Raw genomic sequence first — 22,948 nt, forward strand, 5'->3', positions numbered from 1 at the left:
ACATGCTGCCACATTGTGTGACTACTGCTAAAAGGGCACACGGTTTTCTGCAGTGCTGAGGTGGTCAGAAGGAGGAGCCCACGGTGGGGATGCAGCAAAGCAGAATGAGGCAAGGAAGTGAGTGGTGAAGGGAGAGAAAAAGAATGGAGGGAGGAAGAGAAGGGGGAAGGTGAGGTGACAGGATCAGAAGTAGGGAGGCGGGGGCAGATGGAGGAGCAGAAAAAATCTGATTGACCTCTCTGGTTAATCCGCTTGTCACAGCGTGTGAGTGTTTTAACATCATCTCCCAACACATGGCCAGAAGGCCATGCTCTGTGAAAGACAGTTGGACTGGACACAAGGCACAGACCGACACAATGGTCTCCAGACTCGCATACTACCTTAATCTCAGGTAAGGAAAATGTGAAGTCCGTGTGCTTGCGCGCTGCTGTGCCCATAAAGCTTTTATTTGGTTTACGTGTGGTTTTGCCTTCTCTCCTTCACCAATTTGTGTTGATGTTTAAGTGCGTGTGGTCAGATTTTTGGGATTAAAGAAAAATGGCATTTGCTTCACAGTCAGGTGCCTCCCACTCAATATTTGAACATCAAACTGTCATGGGAATTTGTACCGAAAAGAATTATTCAAATTATGAAATTATAAATTTACAAATGTTAGTTGTGAAAATTTGGTAGATTATGCACATTTTACCGCAAATGCAATTATACTTTAAATATAAAAATGTAATTTTAATTTAGTATTTCTAAATTGTAGTATAATGCATCTGCTTGGGTTAAAATATCCCAAATTTGATCCCCACACTGCAATTATTACATCATTCCCTCAAGAAGTTTACCTATAAAGGAACACTACGGTATATAGACAGATATAAAAGTCAATCCAAGACTGAATATAAACTAAATTAACTGTGTAGAAGAAATAATATAGAAGGTGTTTTTAAACATGCAACGAACAATTTAAACAGCTATGTGATTCCTAATCCTTTCTAGTCAGTTACTGAAGTCTATGACCCATAAACCAGCAGATATGCAGCCAAAATAAGTTCTTGCTTGTTTTGGGGAGGGGTTGCCTCTAGTTTAGTCTTCAGCCAGTGAAATGCAGGGTCACTGGGACAGATTTGGTTAGTCAAGGACTGATAATCCACTATTTGGCCTTCAAAACCTCCGTGTATATTGAATAACATTGCCCAAAATCTAAGAGAGTGGATTTGGTCAGGATTCCTACATGTTATCAGTCAGTGCGCTTCACCACACTTCGAGCAGTAGGGGGCGCCATCACACCCGAAACCTTGCCCTGCGGTCTCAGCCAATCCCTGTGCTGTGCTGCATCTGCGATCCAGCCCCCGTCCCGCCTCTAAGGCACACACTGGAAAGTTGTAGAGAAAGGAGAGGACAACGCGGAGACGGAGGGAAAGAAGGAGGAGAGCCTGGTGTCAGAATGAGTCGGCAGCGCAAACAGACCGGCGATGGAAAGCAGAGACAGATAGATATATAGGCAGACCCGCGGGTGGACAGACAGGGCGGCCCATCTGCATGCGCTCGGATGTCAGCTGCGTGTAACGCAGAAGAGCGAAGAAGAAGAGGGTAAACATGAGTCGGCAGCAGCAGCAGACGACCCAGGGAGTGGTTTTGACGGGTTACCACAGCAACGCGGAACTGTTGCCGAAAACTGGACTGTGCGCTCCCAGCTGCCCGCCGGCCCAGGACCACGAGTCCACCGTAGCCAGGTGGGATATAGGAGTGTGTGTGCGCGCGCGCGCGCAGGTGTCATGCCATGATAATACACCCACTTCGAATCGAGGGCAGTAGTGGCTGAAGGTGACAGTATATGAGTGTGTGTGTGTGTGTGTGTGTGTGTGTGTGTGTGTGTGTGTGTGTGTGTGTGTGTGTGTGTGTGTGTGTGTGTGTGTGTGTGTGTGTGAGAGAGAGAGAGAGAGAGAGAGAGCAAAGGTCACGTGTTATTTTCGTCGTTTTGAACGTAAGAGCAATGGAGAAATGATGTTGACTGTGCGGAGGAGTTAAATAAAACCCACCACCATAACCCAGCAGTGACCTGGATAGTGGCTCCCTCGCAGGCAACTTTTTTCCCCTCTTCCCGTTCCACGGGGCCAACTCAACCCCTGGCCCCGGGTTGTGTTTTTCCCTTTAGCACATTCCTAATCAGCAGGTTCACCTTGACTTTGTTATAACAGCCCAGATTTTGCAAGGTTGCCAGTTTAACCCAGAACTCTTAGATACCACTGTAGGTCTTAAGATAAAACTTCCCCAAGACTGTGCCTTTTATTGATCGAATGATCGGTCAGATGAGATAATAAATAATCAGTATTGAAAGTGATTAAGTACAGCACAGTATAGTGTGTAGCGGCAAGACTACCAAGTTAAAAGGAGTTTGATTTACAGTGATGTCACTTCAAGCAGTAATCATTATTTTCTTCACAAACAAACTTGTCATAATTTGTTAAGTCTAATAAAATGTCACAAAATGAGAAATGAAAAATACCAATCACAAGTTCTCAGAGTCCAGTGCAATGTCTTCAGATGTCTTGTTTTGTCTGACAAACTATCCAAAACCCAAAGATATTAAGTTTACAAAGATTTAAAAAAAAAAAAAAAAAAAAAAAAGCAGCAGCAGCAAACCACCACATTAGAAAGGCCCGAAACGGAACATGTTTGGTGCTTTTGCCTGACCTAAACAAGTAACCGATTAGCAGAATTGTTGAGGATTAAATTTCTTTTAATTGATCATTTAATCATTTACTTTAAGCAATAAAAATATGCAGATCTGTATAAAGGAAAGGAAAAACCAACACAAAGTGTCTTAATAAGGTATTGGGTCACATGAGCCTCCAGAGCAGTTTCAGTTTCACCTTTTTGGTTTAGATTCTACTGGAGGGAAAACCATTCCTCCAACAGAAATTTCCTCATCGTGCATTTTTATGATGGTGGTGTAGAATGCCGCCTGACCTACCATCTAGGCTTGTTATCGCTGCTTTTGTTTATAGCTTATTTTCTTCATGGCATGATAACCTTCTTCTCCCCCCTTCTTATAATTAGGAAAAGACTAATTTTGAGTCCAGAGCTGCAGCGCATTCAGAAAGTATTCAGCCCCTCTCACTTTTTTCACATGTTGCAACCTTATGCTAAAATTGTTCAAAATTCATTTTCCATCAATCTATGCTCAATACCCCATAATGACAAAGTGAAAACAAAATTTTAGAAATTTTTATTTCAATTTATTAAAAGGAAAAACTGAAATATCACTGACAATTATTCAGACCCTTTAATTAGTTGAAGCACCATTGGCAGTGATTACAGGCTTAAGTCTCTTTGGGAATTATGCGACAAGCTTATCTTATTTTTTGACATTCTTCTCAGTGGATCAATTCAAGCTCTGTCAGGTTAAATGGGGACCATCAGTGGACAGCCATTTTCAGGTCTCTCCAGGGATGTTCAATCGGTATCTAGTCAGGGCTCTCAGTGGGCCTTCAAGGACATTCACTGAGTTGTCCCTAAGCAACTCCTGCATTGTCTTTGCTGTGTGCTTAGGGTCATTGTCCTGTTGGAAGCTGAACCTTTGTCCTAGTCTGAGATTCTGAGCGCTCTGGACCCAGTTCTCTTTAAAGGATCTCTGTACTTTGCTCCGTTCAGCTTTCCCTCAACCCCGACAAGTCTCCCAGTCCCTGCCACTGAAAAAACACCCCCACATTATGATGCTGCCAGCACCTTGCTTAAATGTTGTGATGGTATTGGGCAGGTGATAAACGGTGCCTGGTTTCCTCCAGACATGGCGCTTAGAACTGAGGCAAAACAGTTCAATTTTGGTTTCATCAGCCCATAGAATCTTGTTTCTCACAGTCTGAGAGTCCTGTAAGTGCTTTCCTGCAAACTGCAAGCGGGCTTTCATGTGTCTTTAAGGAGAGACTTCGCTCTGGCCATTCTGCCATAAAGCCAAGATCGGTTGACTGCTGCAGTGATGGTTGTCCTTCTGGAAGTTTCTCCCATCTCCACAAAGGATCTCTGGAGCTCAACCAGAGTGATCATCAGGGTCTTGTTCACCTCTCTTACCAAGGCCCTTCTCCCCCGATTGCTTAGTTTGGCCCGGCAGCCAGCTCTAGGAAGAATCCTTGTTGCTCCAAACTTCTTCCTTCCATCCATCCATCCATCCATCCATCCATTTTCTGCTTCACAATCAAGGTCAGGTTGTGGTGGCAGCAGGTTAAGAAAGGCAGCCCAGACATCCCTCTCCCCAGCAATGTTTTTCAGCTCCTCCTTGGGGGGTCCCATGGCTTTCCAAGGCTAGATGAGACAATCTCTCCATCGTGTTCCGGGTCTACCCCGGGTTCTCCTACCAGCTGGACGTGCCCAGAAGGCCTCTAATGGAAAGAGCCTAGGAGGCATCCTAATCAGATGCCTGAACCACTTCAACTAGCTCCTTTCAACGCAAAGGAAAAGCGGTTCTACTCTAAGCTCCCTCCGGAAGTCAGAGCTCCTTACCCTATCTCCAAGGCTTAGCCCAGCCACCCTGCAAAGGAAACTCATTTCAGCCGCTTGTATCCGTGTTCTCATTCTTTTGGTCGCTACCCAAAGCTCATGACCCTAGGTGAGTTTTTTTAACTTAGATCAACTGGTAAATTGAAAGCTTTGTCATTCAGTTCAGCTCCCTCTTCACCACAACGGTCCGGTACAGTGCCCACTTTACTGCTGACGCCACACCAATCTGCCTGTCAGTCTGCCACGCCATCCTTTCACCACTCGTGAACAAGACCCCGAGATGCTTAAACTTCATCACTTGGGGCACAAAACTTTTACAAACAGGATTGGTGACAAGGAACAACCTTGAAGGAGGCCAACGACCACCAAAAACTTACCGAGAATACAGATACGTCTGTCACTCCGGTTATATAATCAATTAGCCTTGCAAGGGTAATGAGTTGGTCCACTGTTCCATGGCCTGGACAGAATCACTATTGCTCCTCTTGAATCTGAGGTACCACGATTGGTTGTAGCCTCCTTTTTAGCACGCTGGCATAAGCTTTCCCCGGGAGGTTGAGCAGTGTGATACCCCAATAATTTGAGCAGATTTTGGCTGACACACCTTGGCTGTCATGCGTTTTCAATGTCGCATCGAGGTTAGGACAGTAGCTGTGGGCTGGCAGACCGGGTTGGTGGTTCCCATTTTAAAAAAGGGGGACTGGAGGGTGTGCCGAAACTTCTTCCATTTAAGAATTTTGGAGGCCACTCTGGTCTTGGGAACCTTCAATGCAGCAGAAATTTTTTTTAAGCCTTCCCCAGATCTGTGCCTCAACATAATCCTGTCTCTGAGCTCTGCAAGCAGTTCCTCCAACCTCCTGGCTTGGTTTTTTGCTCTGATATGCATTGTCAGCTGTGAGACCCTATATAGACAGGTATGTGCCTTTCCAAATAATGTCCAATCAGTTGAATTTTACCCAGGTGAACTCCAGTCAAGGTGTAGAAACATCTCAAAGATGATCAGGAGAAATGGGAGGCACCTGAGCTAAATTTCAAGTGTCTAAGCAGGGGGTCTGAATACTTATTTCAATGTGATATTTCAGTTTCAAATTTTTTAAAATAATGCTTTCACTTTGTCATTATAGGATACTGAGTATAGTTTGATGAGGGAAAAAATGAATCTAAACAATTGTGGAATAAGGCTGCAACATAACAAAATGTGAAAAAAGTGGAGGGGTCTGAATATTTTCTGAATACACTGTATAATTCAAGAGGTAGTGTCACAGAGGGAAAAAATGAATAGGAACTAAGCTCATATGGAAACAACTGTATAGTTAGACTCTTTTATTTATAACAGAGCGGACTTGTTTATTCGTCCAGGCCAAGCTCGCTCTGTGTGCCCTGTAGATGTTTAGGTCAGCAAACAACTGCTGTCAACAACCGTGGTGCGGTAAAAGTAAACAACCCAGTCCAGCTGGTATTCAGACAGACACACCTGCCCTTGTGTGTATGCAAGTGTGTGTGTTTGTGTGTGAATATGTGTATACAGTATATGTATGTGTGTGTGTGTTCCAGATGGCTTCTTCAGCTAGCTTGAAAAAAAAAAAAAAGGAAGCATCACATTACAGCCTGCCTTTGTCTCACCTCCCACAGCAGAATGTGTGTGTCCTGTCTAGGTGGACCTGAAGGCTTAGTTTTGCAGTCATTGTTTTCCCCTAGTCAGGAATGGGAGACAGAGTGACACAGACAGACATACAGACAGAAAAAATACTGGCCTTTTACCAGCAGTAGATATCCAACCTAAGGGAGCTTTAGGTGTCTGCTGGGAGTCTTGCATATGGATGGCCTTTTTTGGCAATCCAAACAAAAGGAGCTTTTAGCTGCTCTGAGAAGTTCAGCCTTTAGCTAAAGAGCATTGTTTTTCTGATGTGTTTTCCACAGTTGTGTAGGAGAAGGCACTTCCAGAAGTATTTCTGTAAAAAGTGGCCAGTGGACACACATGGTTCAAATAAATTTACTGTGTGATGGAACAGACAGCCAGCAGAAATACAATGCTGCACAGGAAATGACGTCTGTAGAAAGGAAGACAAGCTGTGAAGGGCCACAGGATATCAGACAAGCATGGACTGCCAGAAAAAAGTCATCATAGCTGTGCTCTATCATATTGTCATTTAGATTAAATGTGGTGTCTGTCAGGATGAACGGAACTCATAACTCATAGACTACTGTAGTGAACAGAGGAATACACAGACACATAAAAAAAGACATAATCTAGAGAAACAGATGGTAAGAGAGACAGACAGGCCAAAAAAGGCTGACACAGACAGGGTTAGAAACTGACAACTGATTCAGACCTCCAGAAGTGGGGGGGGGCATATCACATGGTCTAGACTCGTCACAACTAAATGCAGATGATTTATTCAGCCAATGAGTCATTGCTGAGACCAGTAACTGGGTGCAGGGGGGGAACAGAGGCAGCCACTGTCTTCACAAAGGGCAGCTGGCACCTGTTGGTATGAATGATAATACCACCCCCCCACACACACACAAACAGACACATACACACACACACACTTACCCCCCTCCCTTACTTCCTCAGCTGTCCATTGTTCACTATATATTTGAAGGTGCCAAACCATAAAAACACATCTAATCTTTTAACTCATCCATTCCCAGTGTTGGAAAAAAAACTACTCAGATCCTTTAAAGGAACAGTTTAACATCTTGAGAAACACTTATTTGCTTTCTTCACAAGAGTCAGATGAAAGAAGATTGATACACCTCGTATGGTTATAAGATGAGGTCAAAATATTCCTTTATTTGAATTTCCCATTCAGAATTGGATATAAGTAGAAATAAAGAAGTATTATGAACATGTCTTTTTACTGAACTACAGTACTTACTTTTCACCACTTTCCATCTCTCAAAAATTTAATCTGTTATCATTGTTTAATGTAAATCTACGGTATCATATCCTTTTATTGTGCTGTGAAAAAATATGCCAGTTGAGTTGGAAGCTTTTTGTCACTGCAGTGATACTCAACACTCAAGTCATGTTGGCTCAAATAGTCGACTGAGTTCACTTCCTCACATCTTGAGTCATATTTAACTCATGGGTGTAGAACTTGCTCTTTGCTGGCTGATACTGTTTCCTTCTATTCCTTTTCCTCTATCACAGTGTGGGATTTACCGCACACATACACACACACACACACACACACACACACCATCTTGGCAGCTCTAACAAGCTGATAAAAGGTGTGTGGATGAAGGTACAAAGAGTAGAACAATCACACACAGCTGCAGTAGTGTTTTCCTTTAAAGGTTATTTATGCATTTATATATGAAAGTGTGCCAGAGAGAGAATGTGTTTATTTTACTCACAAGGGCAGCCCACCTGACCTTTATGAGTGTGTGTCAGTGTGAGTGTGGAGCAAAGTCATGTGTAATATTCTATGTAAAACTTTGAATCATTTCTTTCTCTTCTACGGTGGTGTGTGTTTGTGTCTTCTGTTCTAGACTTTCACATTTTATGAACTGGGATAGCCCCATTAAAAAAACAAACAAAAAAAACCACGAAAATTCTCTGTGACCTCCGCTCACCCAGAGGAAGCACGCCTGCCCTCTTGCTTTTCCCAGATTTTCACAGACAAAACTGACATGCCATGGAAGCTGCAAAGCTTAATGTTTAACAAGCTTGTAAATATATTTTCTTACACCACAGGATGGTAGTTAAATGGAAAACGTGGCATCAGTGTCTTAGCCAATAATTCAGAAAAAGTGCCCGTTGGAGCAGAGCCATATAACCACTCAATAGCAACACCTATTTAGGCTTTGGATGTTTGTTGTACATTAGACGGATTTGGACTTTTACCTAAAACACATACAGATAGTTGATGAATGATGGTACCAAATGAATAGTTAAGGGATCACTTCAGGTTTTACAATTCATTGTGTGTGTGTGTGTGTGTGTGTGTGTGTGTGTGTGTGTGTGTGTGTGTGTGTGTGTGTGTGTGTGTGGGTCTGTTAATCTCTGATTCGTGGGTTAGTCAGACCATTCATACTGTTGCTCTGGGTGAGGGTGAAAACATCTTTTCAAGTATGTCAGAAACATTTTAGCCATTCTTCACAAAGGAAAATGTTGGCGAGGTGTTCAAGGCAATGAACACGTGTCCGGAGAATGACCTGCTAAGTTTGCTATTATTAAAATAAAGAGGGACAGAGAGGAGTCAGACAGCACATTTCTGCATGTGTTATCACACAGAGCTTAGATCAATCCTACTGAGAGAAGGTTAGAAAGGAGGGGAGAAGAGAGGAGATGAGAACATCAAAAAAATACGGGAAAACAGGGAAATAGCAGGGGAGGGAATGCAAAGTGCCAAATAGAAAGGAAAATGAGACGACACAAGGGGAGAGGAGTTGGAAAGAAAGGAGATTGGCTGAAGGAAGGAGAAGAGGAAGACAATTGTTGGTAAAATACGTAATGGTCTTTGTTAAAACCAGATCAAAATGTGTGTCTATATTTAGCAGTGTTTTTTTTAATGGCTTTAAAAGTATGTACACAGGGTGTGTGTGTGTGTGTGTGTGTGTGTGAGTGTGTGTGTGTGTGTGTGTGGCAGGACGTCTGCTGTGGTGTGTGACTTTGCCACAGCATGAACCCACAGGGTAATATTCCGCTGATAATTCCAAATTAATTAATACAGCACATCAAACTCCATACACCGTTCACTCTGACTTCACAGTTCATATCACAAGCTAATTTAATTCCTTTTTCTGCATTTCATTGCAGTTAGATGTGTTTAGTGACTAAATATTGGAAACACAGCCCCACTGATAAATATACAAGTGTATATTTTTTTATGACAGTGTGTTCGAATAAGTGAGATTAGTACGATGATTTACAAGTAGATGGATGAACAACATCACCGTTGACAGCAAACTTTCAGCTTGATTGGCATGGGAGACAGAAATCTCAGACCTGCTGTAGGCAGCTGGACCATCAGTCAGTTGTACTAGAACTGTAGCTGCTCAGTCCAGATACCTATAGCTTGAAGTGGGAAAGAAAGAATGAGAGACAAAGCAGAAAGAAGAGAGCAGAGAGAAAGAATGTACTGTATACAACAACAAAGGGGACATTCAGTTGGGCATCAGCAAAACCCGAAGAAATAAGGCCCAGTATCAAACACACATAAGCTGGGTTACCATCCACTTGTTTTATGCACATTTTCAATTCGCGCATAAGAGAACCGGAGTGGAAATGCCAGAGTTTCAAAAAGAAATCTCAAAATATCGCATAAACATTTTTACGCTTGGCTGAAAAATTTGCTGTACCGATAAAAGCAAAAGTGCTAATGAAACAGGCCTTGGCGAATTGATCATGATGTAAACTAAAATGTATTAAAAAAAATCAGTAAAATCATTTTCTTTTGCTGATTTTTCTCATAATTCGTTTAAATTATACACTACATTTGGACAGAAACCCACTTGTTGTCATATTTAATCATGTGCATTTAATCATGCACTTTTCCAATAGCTTTGCCATTGTTGTTACATTTTTTTTTTTACCAGGGTTAGACTAGCTGAATCAGCTATGCTGATATATACTGGCTTGCTGCAGATATATTGTCGTCAGTGTAAATGTTGTCCGATAAGTAGCAAAAAGTTGCATCACAGAACTGCCAAAGGTAATTTAGAAACAGTGTCACCACTACATAGTTTGCCCCAGTTTCCTGCATGGGTGCAATCTGCAAACTCGCACCTGTAAAGCTAGATACTCCATAGGTAATCCATATTGTATTATATGGACGGTGTGCATGATGCCTGGTCTGAGCTTATCCGCTGTTTTGCATGATATTTAGACAAACTGCATGAGGACAGAGTGAACCATAAGTAGGACTAATGGTTCACTCTGTCCTAGCTAGGCTAGGCTAAACAACACTGCATGCTGAGATGAGCTGACTGTGTTGAGTTAGCAAAGTCAAGTCCAAGCTGCGTGAGAGCTGCTGTTCTTAGTCCCTGCTGATGTTGTCCTCATTAGTTGACTGGCTGGGGGATTCAACATGCCGCTGGCTCGTCCGACTTCTGCCCGTCTGATTTACTGACCGCCTTGTGTCATAAGATATCTCTCTCTGTTGTCCTGCCATGAAAGGCACACTAACATCCACTGCAGGCACAAAGCTGACATATGGATCATAATGAAGGCAATGACAAAGCCTGCTTTTTGAAACACAAAACACTTTTTTTATAGATCACAACAAACACAGTCAGTTCTCAGACAATCCGACATTTATAATCCAGGTATATTTTCATGATAGGTGCAGTTATGAGGTATCTATCATAACGTAAATCATAACCGTTATGCCTAGGAACAAGTTTCATTCTAGGACTCATTCTAGATTTTTTTATCAAGATCAAGTTTTGCCAGGGCATGTCGGCCATGTTTTGACATGTTTTAGCAAGGATTGTTCCAAATAAGATGTCTAACTTACCTGTCTCTGTCTGTGTCTGTCTCTCTTGTAGCCGCAGGACAGGCCACTACACCGTTCAACAGAACCAAAACACACAACATGGAGACAGATATGAACCTGCCGCCACCACTGAAATGACCAAAGCCTGCAGCACCCACCCGTCGTCACTCCCCAATCCAGGCTCTGGCGCTTGCCCCAGGTCTCAGCCCTCCTCCAGCCCGAAACCTGACTCCAGCCCCAGGCACAGTCCCACTTCCAGGTCCAGGTCACAACCCACATGTCAGCGGTGTAATTCTCAGGTAGGCCGTAAATGATGTGATGAAAAATTGTAGTAGCCCACTTGTGAGCAGATTTTCTAAACATTCAGCTAGTTCAACTATGTGATTCTTGGCCCTTTTTATTGCTTTTACCCCCAATTTCCCTGGTTTCCCTTCAATCTCTTGTCTTACCCATTATAAATATTTTGTACAAATGGCAGACGTTGAAGCAGTATTAATGGTGCATTTGGAAGGGAGGTGGCAAAAGGTGCATGACACATATTTGAGCACACACACACACACACACACACACACACACACACACACAACCACACACAAACACACACACAAAAAACAAATCTCTAACTATAGTAGTAGGATTCCAACAAGCTGCTTTTGTGTATATTTTAAAATGTCAGACTGTAAAATGTCAGACAGAGAGATGCTCATCATAAGGACAGTTTTGCCCTTTCATTTGTGTCCTACTTGCGCACTACTGCTGTGGGATGCCATTCATAAACTGGACATTTACGGAGTCGAGGCAACACCCTTTTCTGCTGTTGTACCGACTCTGGATAAGAATGTGTGCTATAAATGTCTAAATCGTAACTTTTAAGATTTTATAGGGGGTTTAGTTGGGAGGCATACGACAATTGTCCCTCATCGCTCATATTTTAAGCAATCTGTAGTCAGTGTTTTAGGTCTCAGTGAGGTTTTCCTGCGAATGTGTGTACTCTCAGTAATAACCCAACAAATTAAGTTAAGTACCAATTTTTGAAAAAGCAGAGTGAGCTGGAAAGACATGCTCCAAGGTCTGTTTAAATTTGTAGGTGTTTTACATAAAATATGTGTGAGTGTGCCTTTGGTGTGTATGTGTTATCTGACAGAAACTGCACAGCCGGTTATCGCCACTTTTGAGACTTGTGCTGTTATTTGTTCTCTCTTTGCATCATATCTGGCACATAAGAAAGCTTCTTTTTAATTAATCAACAAAAACCACTGTTCGAGGCAGAAACAAGATAATCAAGATAGGAATGTGAATTTGAAATTATAAATCCTCATCTTTGTGTGTCTGCATGTCTTGCAGGACTCTTTGGAGGAGCTGGAGATGGATGACTATTGGAAGGAAGTGGAGAATATCACTCGCTCAGGAGGAGGAGCAGGAAGGGGAGAAGGGGAAGTTCAAGAGGAGGAGCAACAGAAAATTCCTGAGGGTAGGATAAACCGTGTCCATGGACATACCTGAAACAAATATAAACTTTCTTGCATCTTATAGTGCAATCAGACAGCAATTTTTATTCTTGATTTAGAGCATTCTACATGGAGAAAAGATAATGTAGTGGCAGAGTTTGATCATAGGATAGTCTGGCCCTGGGCACAGACATGTAAAAGGCGTCCCATCCCTCCTACATAGGAGAAAGACACCCAGACTGAAAGTTGAATCGTTGGTCATCGTTCTGTCTGTTTCTGCAACATTTTTGCACCGCTGCCAGCCCAGGCTTGTGCAGACTGGCTCTGTGTCGCTTTTCATATGAGGAATGCAATTCTTGTGTGCATTTCTGTGAGTCTTATTTAGCTTGTTTATGAAGACTATTGTTCTGCAGAGCAAACACACTCTTCCTGTACAATATGTGTGTCAAGTTAAGTCTGTGGTTACTCCTTTCCCTTTCCTGCACCTGTAGAATTGTTTAAGTAGCTTCCATTGGGACACATAGAGGCTATTTTTTAATAATGATCTCCCCTTTCCCTGCTTTTTAACTCACAAGATGACACTAGTGATTTATAAACTCAGGAGCCAAACATAAAAATTTCCCGATCTTTTCTTTTGAATTTTTCCTTCTCATTTTCTTTCAGAGGGAGAGCAGGAGGAGGCATGGCTTACAGAGGCGGGGCTAGCACGACTGTTTGATGATTCTTTGGCAGCTGACCAGGATCAGGTGTTGATCATCTATCTCTTATTCAATTAGTGAGATCTGAGTCCAGGTCAAATCATGGTTTATCACTTTCATATTTGCAGTTCAGATCTTTAATGAGCATAGACTGTTTGCCATGGGTTGAAGCCTGTTATATCAGTAAAAATATATTTGACCGGAAAAGATATTAAATAGATGTACACATAGATGGATGTGATACCAGCTGACTCATGTCTGATTCTGACTGACTGACTGGGACAGGAAGAAGACAGCGCAGTGTTCCTATCCACACTGACCAGAACTCAGGCGGCGGCTGTAGAACGCCGTGTGGCATCACTCCAGCAGACGTTGCTACGGCGACGCAACCGACAGCATGTTCCTGATGTTAGGGATATATTCAGACCCCCTGAAAAGGTTAAAAGATGCACATGCATGTGGACACAAAGACATCATTGAAGAAACAGACCTACATTTTGGGAAGTGTGCTTCTTGCTTTCTTGCCAAGAGTTGGATGAGAAGATTGATACCACTCATGTCTCTGTGCAAAATATGAAGCTAAAGCTAGCAGCTGGGGCTGCTTAGCTTAGCATAAAGAGAATAAAAACCAAGTGTAACAATGACAAGGTATGGTTTTCTAGCCATTTGTAACAACTAGCCTGGCTGTCTCAGTAAGAAAGTGAATAAGTTTACTTCCCAAGATGTCGAACTATTCCTTTAAATTTTTTGATTATTATCTTCTTTTCAGAGGTCTGCTAATTGAGGTCACAGAAAGTCAGTAAGCACTGATTATCAGGGACATGAAATCTTGTTGGATAAGTGACATGAAAAAAAATGATGCTGCATTGATACCATTTTTTCTTCCACGATCTCTTCCAATTTTGATAGCATGAATTGAACATTCCAGCACAACACACAAATTTGATGTTTCCTTTTTTTCTTTTACCACAAAGGAAATTTAGCATTTGTTGTTAATTCTCCAGTCTGGCTGGCAGTAATCACTCCCAAGTTAGCAAGCTGCCTGTTATAACCGGGGGCTCTGTGAATTTGTGACTTGTTGAACATTACACTGTGTGCTTTACACTTATGTGTCTCTGTGTTGTGCTGTGTGCTGCAGGATGAGCAGCCTAGTAAGCTCAAAGGGGGAAGTGAGAATGGACAAAAAGATGTCACTTCAGCTGGTATGTGCAACATACTCCTACAGACACACATATGAGTCAGCATGGAGAATGACTGAGGCCAAAATAAACTTTTGCCTAGCAACTCTTAAACATATTTTAGAATAGAAAAGATTAAAACACAGTACAATGTGATAAAATTCAGTTCACAACAATAAAAGACAACAGCAGACAATTTTTAGCATGCTGCTTCGTGTGCTGCTTCTTGCTACTATAAAATGGAATAAAAAAGATGGGAGTGGAAATATATGCTACAACAATACAATGATACTTTTTTCAAATCTACAAAACATTAGAATGATCTTTTCTATATTGTACATCACTTTAAAATGGGTGCAAAAGTCAGGTAAAACCTTAAAATATGCCTTCATTGACCAGTAGTGTATTTAAAGAGAAGGCACCAGGCCTCTCTTGCTTCCTTATTCTGCCATAGTTACCAAAACCCTGTGACTGAAAAAAAAAAAAAAAAATGAAAACACACTTTACTGCCTGTCTCTTTGTATATACAGCTTACTTGACCTGCATATACACAGTTCAAATTGGCTACTTGTGTGGTCCTATGTTCTATTTCTTTGTGTGTGTGTGTGTGTGTGTGTGTGTGTGTGTGTGTGTGTGTGTGTGTGTGTGTGTGTCTCTCTCTCTCTCTCAACAGAAACGGAGACAGAGCTGAACGTGGAGGTGGCATTTTCAGAGCAGGCGCTCACTTACAAGGATAACAATCAAAGATTAAAGGTCACCACCAGCCCTAACTCAGCTGACGACAAACTACCTGTGAGCCACATACCTCTACGCAAAGGCTAGTGAATGTGCAAGTGCACATTCACTTCATCAGCTGTATGTTTCTTAACTGATACACTGAGCAAGTTCTGTACTTGGGGAAGAGCCAGTGTTGTAGCTGCAGTGAAAAAACAGGATGCACTTATTTTATACATTGTTCTGTAAGCCACTTTGTACTGCTCTCTTGTTAATAGCATTCATTAGTGTAGGGTGATATTGGAGCTAGCACTGACAACTTATTAAATTATTGTGGGTCAATGATTACTAGAAATAGCAGAAACAGAGATCACAGAACAGAAATTTAGGAACCTCACTGCATAGGAATGATTTTTTTACTGTGGGAGTGACAAAATGTTTGTCTTTGTTGCACCTGAATTGAATATAATGAGATTAATGAGGAAAATAGTTGGGACATTAGCTGGCATTGAATGCTTGTCTTGCTGAGAAGTATTTACTTATTTTGTTGTGTTGTTTTGTCAACAATTTGGTCTTGTAATAAAAACAGAATGCAGAGAATGAAATGTAAATCCAACAACATACATTAGAATATAGTATGTATAACTAGTTAATTAGTTATGGTAAAACAGTACCGTTGGACTTTAATTGAGCATACAGTAGGGCATACAGGATGTGTTGCATATCAGCAGAAAGCAGCATTTGTGTGTTAGCAGTTTGAGAGCTGGTCTGTAATGACATCTTCTGGTTGAAGCTGGTATAACAGATTATTTCCACTTCAAAAAAAAAGTCTATATTCACCTTTCACACAGTTCAGCCAATTCTCTGCTATGCCGTCCACGTTCCGCATTTAGTGTAAAAAAAGTAAATACACTCAAATATTAATTTGGTGTTTCCTTCTAATGTTTTCTCCCGCAATCCCTGACAAATCTCTGTCTCCTGCTCTCTTTGTTTTTCTTCTCTAGGACTTTAAGCTGCTCCGAGATAAAACAGGTCAGACCAGAATAGGAGATCTGTCTCCTCTGGATATGAAAAAGGTGAGTGAGGTTAATGCGTTAGGACATAATATTATGTCAATGGATGCATGTGTGCACATGTCTGTTTATTTTATTATAAACCTTCACAAGACAAACTTTCCCATAAGAGGCGAGTTAGTCGAGTTGTTTCCAAATGCAGTTATTATAACATCCATGTCTCTGTCCCTGTCCCCATTTTTGTTTGTTTTTAATGTTCTAGGTGCGTAGACTGGTGCTTGTGGAGATGACTGCTCTGTTTGACACTGCTGGGATAGACCTTAAGGCACACAAAGCTGTCAAAGTTAAGACTAAAGGTAAACACACACACACAAACACACACACGCACAATATTAACACAGAAATACATGGGTGGGAAGGCCCTGAAGGCTAAACCAAACTCCGGGTAAACATCGCTCAGACATGCGCAGTGACACAAACACAAAGACATAAATAGTATAAACAACAAAATAAGAGCATTTACACACAAGTAGGAATATGTGCCAATATTGACACACACACCAAGTCATTAAAAAGTGCTAAAATTATTACAAATAACTATTTTCTTGAGGTTAGCATGTTAATATTTTACTCAATATTTGTGTTTGTGTGTGTGCAGAAAGTGGTATATTCGGTGTTCCCCTCGCCACTTTACTGGATCAAGACCAGAGGCGGGCTCCTGGGACCAAAGTGCCATTCATACTGCAAAGGGTGAGCACGTCAGCCAGTCACGTTGTTAGTCTGAGACATGGACGATTCAGCAGCAATGATGATAGCAATTGATCAAACAGCAGCAAAATATCAGTGCATCTTAATGTATTTGCCATAAGGATCTCACAATTTACATTACACACAGTACAACCTGAATCTCAAATACAATATACATGGGACTGGCACTGATCATTATTATGAGTATGTCCACCTTAAATTGTTGTCCTTACGCTTTCTTCTTGTGATGTTTTACCGAAACATAATCTCACTCTTATCCCTAGCTTATCAGTCATATCGAGGAAGAAGGATTAGACACAGAGGGCCTGCTACGGATCCCTGGAGCGGCCACTAGAATCAAGGTTAGTTAAAGTATTTGACTGCCAGCACCATATTTGCACTGTAAAAATGGTAGAGATTGTTAGGTTTGTAACAGGAAAAGTTATTCTACTGCCAGTCTGTCATCACCGTTGTTCGCATCAGTGACCCGACTTTTTCTGGAAGTTGATAACGTAGTGTGACACGTCTGCCTGTGTGTATCCCGTATCCAGTCACTGTGCCAGGAGCTCGAGTCCTCCTTCTATGATGGGATGTTTCCATGGCAACAGTTGAAACAGCACGATACTGCTAGCCTTCTGAAGCTGTTCATCAGGGAGTTACCCCATCCATTACTGACTGTGGAGTACCTCAGCGCATTTATTGCTGTCAACAGTATGTACACCATCTGTTCACGAAGTATTCCCTTAATCACAAGAGATTTACAGCCACATTATGAGACAATGAACTGAAAAACGTGCATCAAGCATTTGCGTGTGCGTGTGTTTGCGTGTGTGCACATGTTTACAGAGCTCCCCACAAAGAAGCAACAGCTGCAGGCTTTGAACCTGCTTGTGCTTTTGTTACCCGAGCCCAATCGGGACACTTTGAAGGTAGACGGACACTTAGTTTCAAACGTGCTTAATGTAGCATTTTCAAGTCAGTAAATCATTTCCTTATGAGAAACTCTTGAGCATTTCTTTTGTAAATTTCTTTTTCTTTTTTTCTTCTCCAGGCATTAGTGGAGTTCTTCCAGCGTGTGATTGACCATCAGGCCAAGAATAAAATGACGCTCAACAATGTCTCTGTTGTCATGGCACCCAACATCTTCATGTTCAAAGGCTTCCGTTCCAAGGTTACAGAACAACAGGAGTTCTCCATGGCAACCAACACAGCCAACATCGTCCGCCTCCTGATTAGATACCAGAATCTTCTGTGGACGGTAAGGATCAAAAAGAGCCCTCTAGCGTGATATACTCTACTACTCAAAGCACCATAATAAACCAAGTGTAAATCTGTGTCAGTGTCAACATTTGTATAATTAAAATCACTGGAGAACAATACTTCTACTGGATCCTGGTTAAGCCAGTTTTCATGGCTTATGAATGATGGTACCGTGTGTACCAGGGGTATCAAATCTCCCTTTTATGTGTGTTTCTTGTCTCCAGATCCCCAAGTTCATCATGACCCAGGTCAGACGACAAAACATGGAGAGTCAGCGGAAACAAAATAAAGAGAGAGCTGTAAGAAAGCTGCTAAAGAAAATTACCACTGACAAACCGTCTGATAAAGCGGTCCCTGAGGTAAGAGTATTCATTTCCAAGTTGTGAAGTGGTCAGTCATCTATTTTGAGAGATCACTGTTAATGCTGAAAGCACTGTTAATAATCCTACTAAGAAACATGCTAATGAGAGAGTGTAATTCTAAATTTTTAACACCTGCTTCACTTTTTGTTTACATGGTTGTGTAAACCCAATGTATTGTTAAGCCTTATATATAAAACATATACATTCTGGACCACATAATAATATGTAATGACTGAAATCTAGTCGTTTAACAGACACGTGTACCCAACTTTTTTAAGAGTACTGTGCCTCAACATCAGCATAACAGCTTAACAACTAGTGAGGGAGTTGTATATAGTCAGTTGAGTAATAGCGTCATCTAGTGGTGCTGTATAAGAATGCTGTTCCTATTTAAGCATAATTTTTGCAGCGTCTGGGCCAAATACAGGACAATGACTCATTTTATAAGACATGTATACAAGTTAAGGGATTTGCACTCAGTAATTATGAACATTTACAATAGTCTGAAATTTGCACACAGTCTTATTGAAATTATTGTAGGAGCTCCCACAACCCTTTCTCCTATCAAACAAGATGAGCAAGATTGGCTATCAGCTTTGTCTCCTCTCAGTTGTCACTTGGCAGTCCCAACACTGACAAGAGTCCGATCATCAGTAGAAACTATGCATTTTGTAGTTTAAAGTCCCTCTTCACTATTAGTGTTTTTCCCCTCAGGCAGCAATATATGATGCACTCTCACCCGACCCACGCTAATCAAAATTAATTAAACAAACGATGCTGAGTTAGAGCGGGTCTGTTCTTCTTGACAATATAGTGGTGAATGAGTAACTTGGATTTAGAGCTGAGCATTTGACCCTGCACACTCAGCTAAGTGTTGTGACACCAGACAGTGTTTGGAATTTATTAAGCAAATCAGGCAGAATTTATCCAAGACCACATTCTTTAGTCCTCTTAAATCCCTGTGTGTGTGTGTGTGTGTGTGTGTGTGTGTGTGTGTGTGTGTGTGTGTGTGTGTGTGTGTGTGTGTGTGTGTTGATGAGGACAGTGTTTTGGATGATGATCTAATTTTTGTAAAGAGTTTATGGCTGTGTGATGGACTGCATGTTTTCTCTCTCTCTCTCTCTCTCTCTCTCTCTCTCTCTCCCTCTCCCTCTCTCTCCCTCCAACCAGGAGAGTTCACAGGGATTTATTCGAGTTCAAGCACCCCAGTTCAGTAAAGTGTCTATGGCAGTTCAGCTCACTGCAGAGTTGCAGGCTGCTGATGTTTTAACACGCTTCCTCAACCAAGACAGGTAATGTGTAGTAGTAGTAGTAGTAGTAGTAGTAGTAGTAGTAGTAGTAGTAGTAGTAGTAGTACAGTATTTGTGTTGCCTATGTAAGGCCTCTTCATGTCTCCTGAACTCTTTCTCTCACTGTCTCCCTCATGCTCTCTCTCTCCTCCCAGTTCAGTGACAGTGAAACGAGAAGAGCTGTGTTTGTATGAGATTGGTGGAAACATCAGTAAGTCCTGATCCTACTAAAAAAAAATTAATTACAATATTTAGATTTTCTGTTCTCTGTTGATAACCCAGCTAGTGAGTCAACAGGCCAAAGGGGGGGAAATGTACTTCTTCTCGTGGTTCAAAAAGCCACAGACAATTATAGTAATCCATCATAGTAGTAACAACAGTACATTATGTCCAGCTGGTAAATATTTCTCTCTCTCTGTCTGTCTGTCCTTTTTCTCCTCTAAGAGGAGAGATGTCTAGATGGGGAAACATATATGAAAGACCTCTTCCAGCTGAACCCTACAGCAGAGTGGGTCATCAAAGCTGTACAGCGATAAACTTGCTCCTACTATCATAGCCCACTGGGTGCAGGACTTCTCCCCGTTCTCACCACAGCGCCCTACTGAGAAGTTACGTCACCTGGTTCTCTGTGGTTTTTTGCTGGTTCTGGACATACTTGGACCATTCATTCATTAGTAGCATACAGAGTTTTTAACATAGGCGGTGTAACATGGTTTTACACATTTGGTTGGCCCTGAAATCTACCAAAAAATGCTAATATTCCAGTGGCAGTTCAAGAACTTATGAGAACCCATTTAGTGAAATGTGTGGGAATACACTTCTTTTCCAGTTCTTTGCAAAACCAGAATTCCCAAACAAGAAAAAAATGACTGTGTGTATGCAAAAACAGCCTTGAATTACAAATCTTTTAATTTTTTCCCACCTTACCTTATCTTACTTACTGGAATTATTGCACCTCAGGTACCACTAGCCTGAAGTACAGTACAGTTATGGGGTTGAAGGGAAACCTCCTGTATGAGGATACCTTGTCATCTCTAGACTCCTGGCAGACCACTGTTGAACAATAGTGGAAATCTGTCATTTCCTTTAGTTTTTCTCAGCACTTGTGTCACAATATTGTGATTCTTAAATGTGTGTGATACTGTAAGTATTTCATTTGCATACTGTGATTTATTACCACTAATGACTTCGTTATGCCTGCAACAATAAGCTGTAATAATATAGTTTGGAAAAATAAAATACCAAAAATTCTGTTAAATCATGAACATAAATTTTCATAAATTTCTCAATCATGCTGTTACTGATGGGAAACCAGGGCATGCAATGACTACATCCCCGTTTTAATGGTACATTAATATTGCTGTACATTCTAACCTTTTAAACTGTGGATGTTTGAGTGGGTTGATGTGTGAATCCATCTTCAAAAACTGCACAACGTCTGTACAAATTTGAAAAACATATTTCCACATTTTTATATATATATATAGTAGCCTCTATGTATCAAGTCAATTGTGTTACAAGTTTTTTACCAAAGACATGATTGTTTTAAAGATATGGTGGACTCTTACATGATCATTTTGAAGAAATAAATTTCTCACTGTGTAAATGGCCTTATAAAATGATACACTTTATCTAAACTAATACTTTTGGCATTTGTTTTTTTGATTTTTGGCTCTGTACTCTTCTCAGTCTGGATTTCGGTTAATATAATACATTGGCAGATGTTGAAGTTAGCCAGGAATAAAAAAATCTCCATTTTCTCTTTTTGGCATATATCTGTGCTTCTCTTGGCTAATACAGTACAAGCCTAATCTGATTCTGTGTGGTTTCTCACAGTGTCAGCAGCCTGTGGAGGATCATATCTGCACCAAAAGTCAAACATCAGAAATATTTCTTTTGTGGAAAGCTGTGGGCTGCTAATAACAAACTAGTTGTCACTTTTCTAATGTTTTGAACTCAGTCTGTCACTCCCTGCCTTGCATTATCTTGTTTACTGTGAATGTTTTGTTTTCAAAATAATGATGTCTTTGTCTTATTACTGCCTCTGATATGACCACTAAAACAGCCTGTAAATAAACATGCGGTAATTAATTACCACATCTGGTGATAGGAGTGCTTTTGTATGCAAAGGACCTAACGGAATAAATGCACAATGGATAAAAATGGGAAACTAATATTCTGAAGCTGCTGAAACCGTTATGGAACAGAACAATATTGCCGCCAATTTAGATGGGCAAGAATTTTATTAAAAATAGACTTATGAGATGCCAGTCTTTTATATTTGACCTGATGCAGGGCCTTCCATGGAACTAAAAGATATTTTTTTCCACTTTATGGTCTCAAAGGCTGAAAATTGTCTCAAATTGTCAAGATTCAATACTTTATTTCCATTTCAAAATTGTTCATTAGAATTTGCTTCGGTAAGTTCAGATAAAACAAAAAACACATCAAAGCCCTCAGGACACCATATACAACACAAGTGACAAAAAATAAATAGACAACACTTTGACAATCAGTGTCCTTAGATTTGTCACAAGACAGGCTCATACCAACTTCACATCTGTCTGGGGGTATAGCAACAACTGACTATATAGGAGCTCTTTATTTCCTTGAAGCTCTTCAAGTCCCCATGACGGGTTTGCAGTAACCACATGGTGTCATGTATTCATTGCATAATTCATTGGATCGTTTTGATACACCACTCAGGTTTGAATATCTATTGGTTTGTACTTCTAAAACCGTATTTATAATGCTTATGTTGTTAGTAATAATATATAAAAACAACCACCTCTACCTTCCACATGATTATTATTGCATAAGGTGCAGCATAAAGTGCTGTGTTGTCGTGGACAAGCCCATCAACTACAAACGTAATTGTGTACGCACCTGATTCGCTTACGTATCTTTGGTCCCCGCTCATTGGATACTGACATACAAAACGCGCCGTGATTGGTCGAATTGCGAGAAAAGGAAGTGGCGATCAATAGTAGGGGCTTAACATGGGTAGCTAAGTAGTATCTGGTTAATATAAACTGAAAGCTATAGCTTTTTGTACACTTCATTGAAATCGGTGGGCTTTCAAGTACCAAGAGGTTTTTGGCAACTAATTTTTAGACCGAGGAGTTACGTCTTTTGCAAATATTGCGTCGTGTGGTTGGTCTTTTGTGTGGCACTAGCTTTTTAGCTGAACGTCTTTTCAGCACAGCTACTACTGTGCTAGCTTAGCATTGCATTGGAATTTGTTGTCTTGTTTGACAGCTACAGCAGCTAAAATTAACCAAGTTGGTATCCAGAGCGAATTAGCT

General features: G+C 41.1%; 1 protein-coding gene across 2 annotated transcripts; it reads left to right on the forward strand.

Annotated features, from left to right (window-relative positions):
• The first annotated feature begins 151 nt into the window (after positions 1-151).
• arhgap18 (Rho GTPase activating protein 18) lies at positions 152-21,742 on the forward strand. Of its 2 annotated transcripts, XM_040125307.1 has the most exons (19): positions 152-391; positions 1,338-1,724; positions 10,987-11,233; positions 12,279-12,405; positions 13,046-13,128; positions 13,366-13,518; positions 14,219-14,282; positions 14,932-15,050; positions 15,977-16,048; positions 16,248-16,341; positions 16,644-16,735; positions 17,017-17,094; positions 17,284-17,443; positions 17,579-17,661; positions 17,784-17,990; positions 18,217-18,351; positions 19,525-19,646; positions 19,799-19,854; positions 20,088-21,742. In XM_040125307.1, exons 2-19 carry the CDS (start codon positions 1,588-1,590, stop codon positions 20,177-20,179), a joined length of 2,121 nt encoding a protein of 706 aa, XP_039981241.1. In that variant the 5' UTR covers positions 152-391; positions 1,338-1,587; the 3' UTR covers positions 20,180-21,742. The 2 variants fall into 2 exon arrangements, with proteins under 2 accessions (XP_039981241.1, XP_039981242.1); XM_040125308.1 differs by lacking the exon at positions 1,338-1,724.
• The last annotated feature ends 1,206 nt before the right edge of the window (positions 21,743-22,948 follow it).

Source organism: Xiphias gladius, chromosome 4 (genome assembly GCF_016859285.1).
Source record: "Xiphias gladius isolate SHS-SW01 ecotype Sanya breed wild chromosome 4, ASM1685928v1, whole genome shotgun sequence".
Classification (NCBI taxonomy): domain Eukaryota; kingdom Metazoa; phylum Chordata; class Actinopteri; order Istiophoriformes; family Xiphiidae; genus Xiphias; species Xiphias gladius.

What these genes read in the sequence shown, in the direction of transcription:
- arhgap18 (XM_040125307.1), top strand. Translation starts at nt 1,588, where the DNA reads ATGAGTCGGCAGCAGCAGCAGACGACCCAGGGAGTGGTTTTGACGGGT. An exon ending in TGGCAGCTGACCAGGATCAG is followed by an intron (nt 13,129 to 13,365) that starts GTGTTGATCATC and finishes TGACTGGGACAG; the next exon opens with GAAGAAGACAGCGCAGTGTT. An exon ending in CCAATCGGGACACTTTGAAG is followed by an intron (nt 17,662 to 17,783) that starts GTAGACGGACAC and finishes TTTCTTCTCCAG; the next exon opens with GCATTAGTGGAGTTCTTCCA.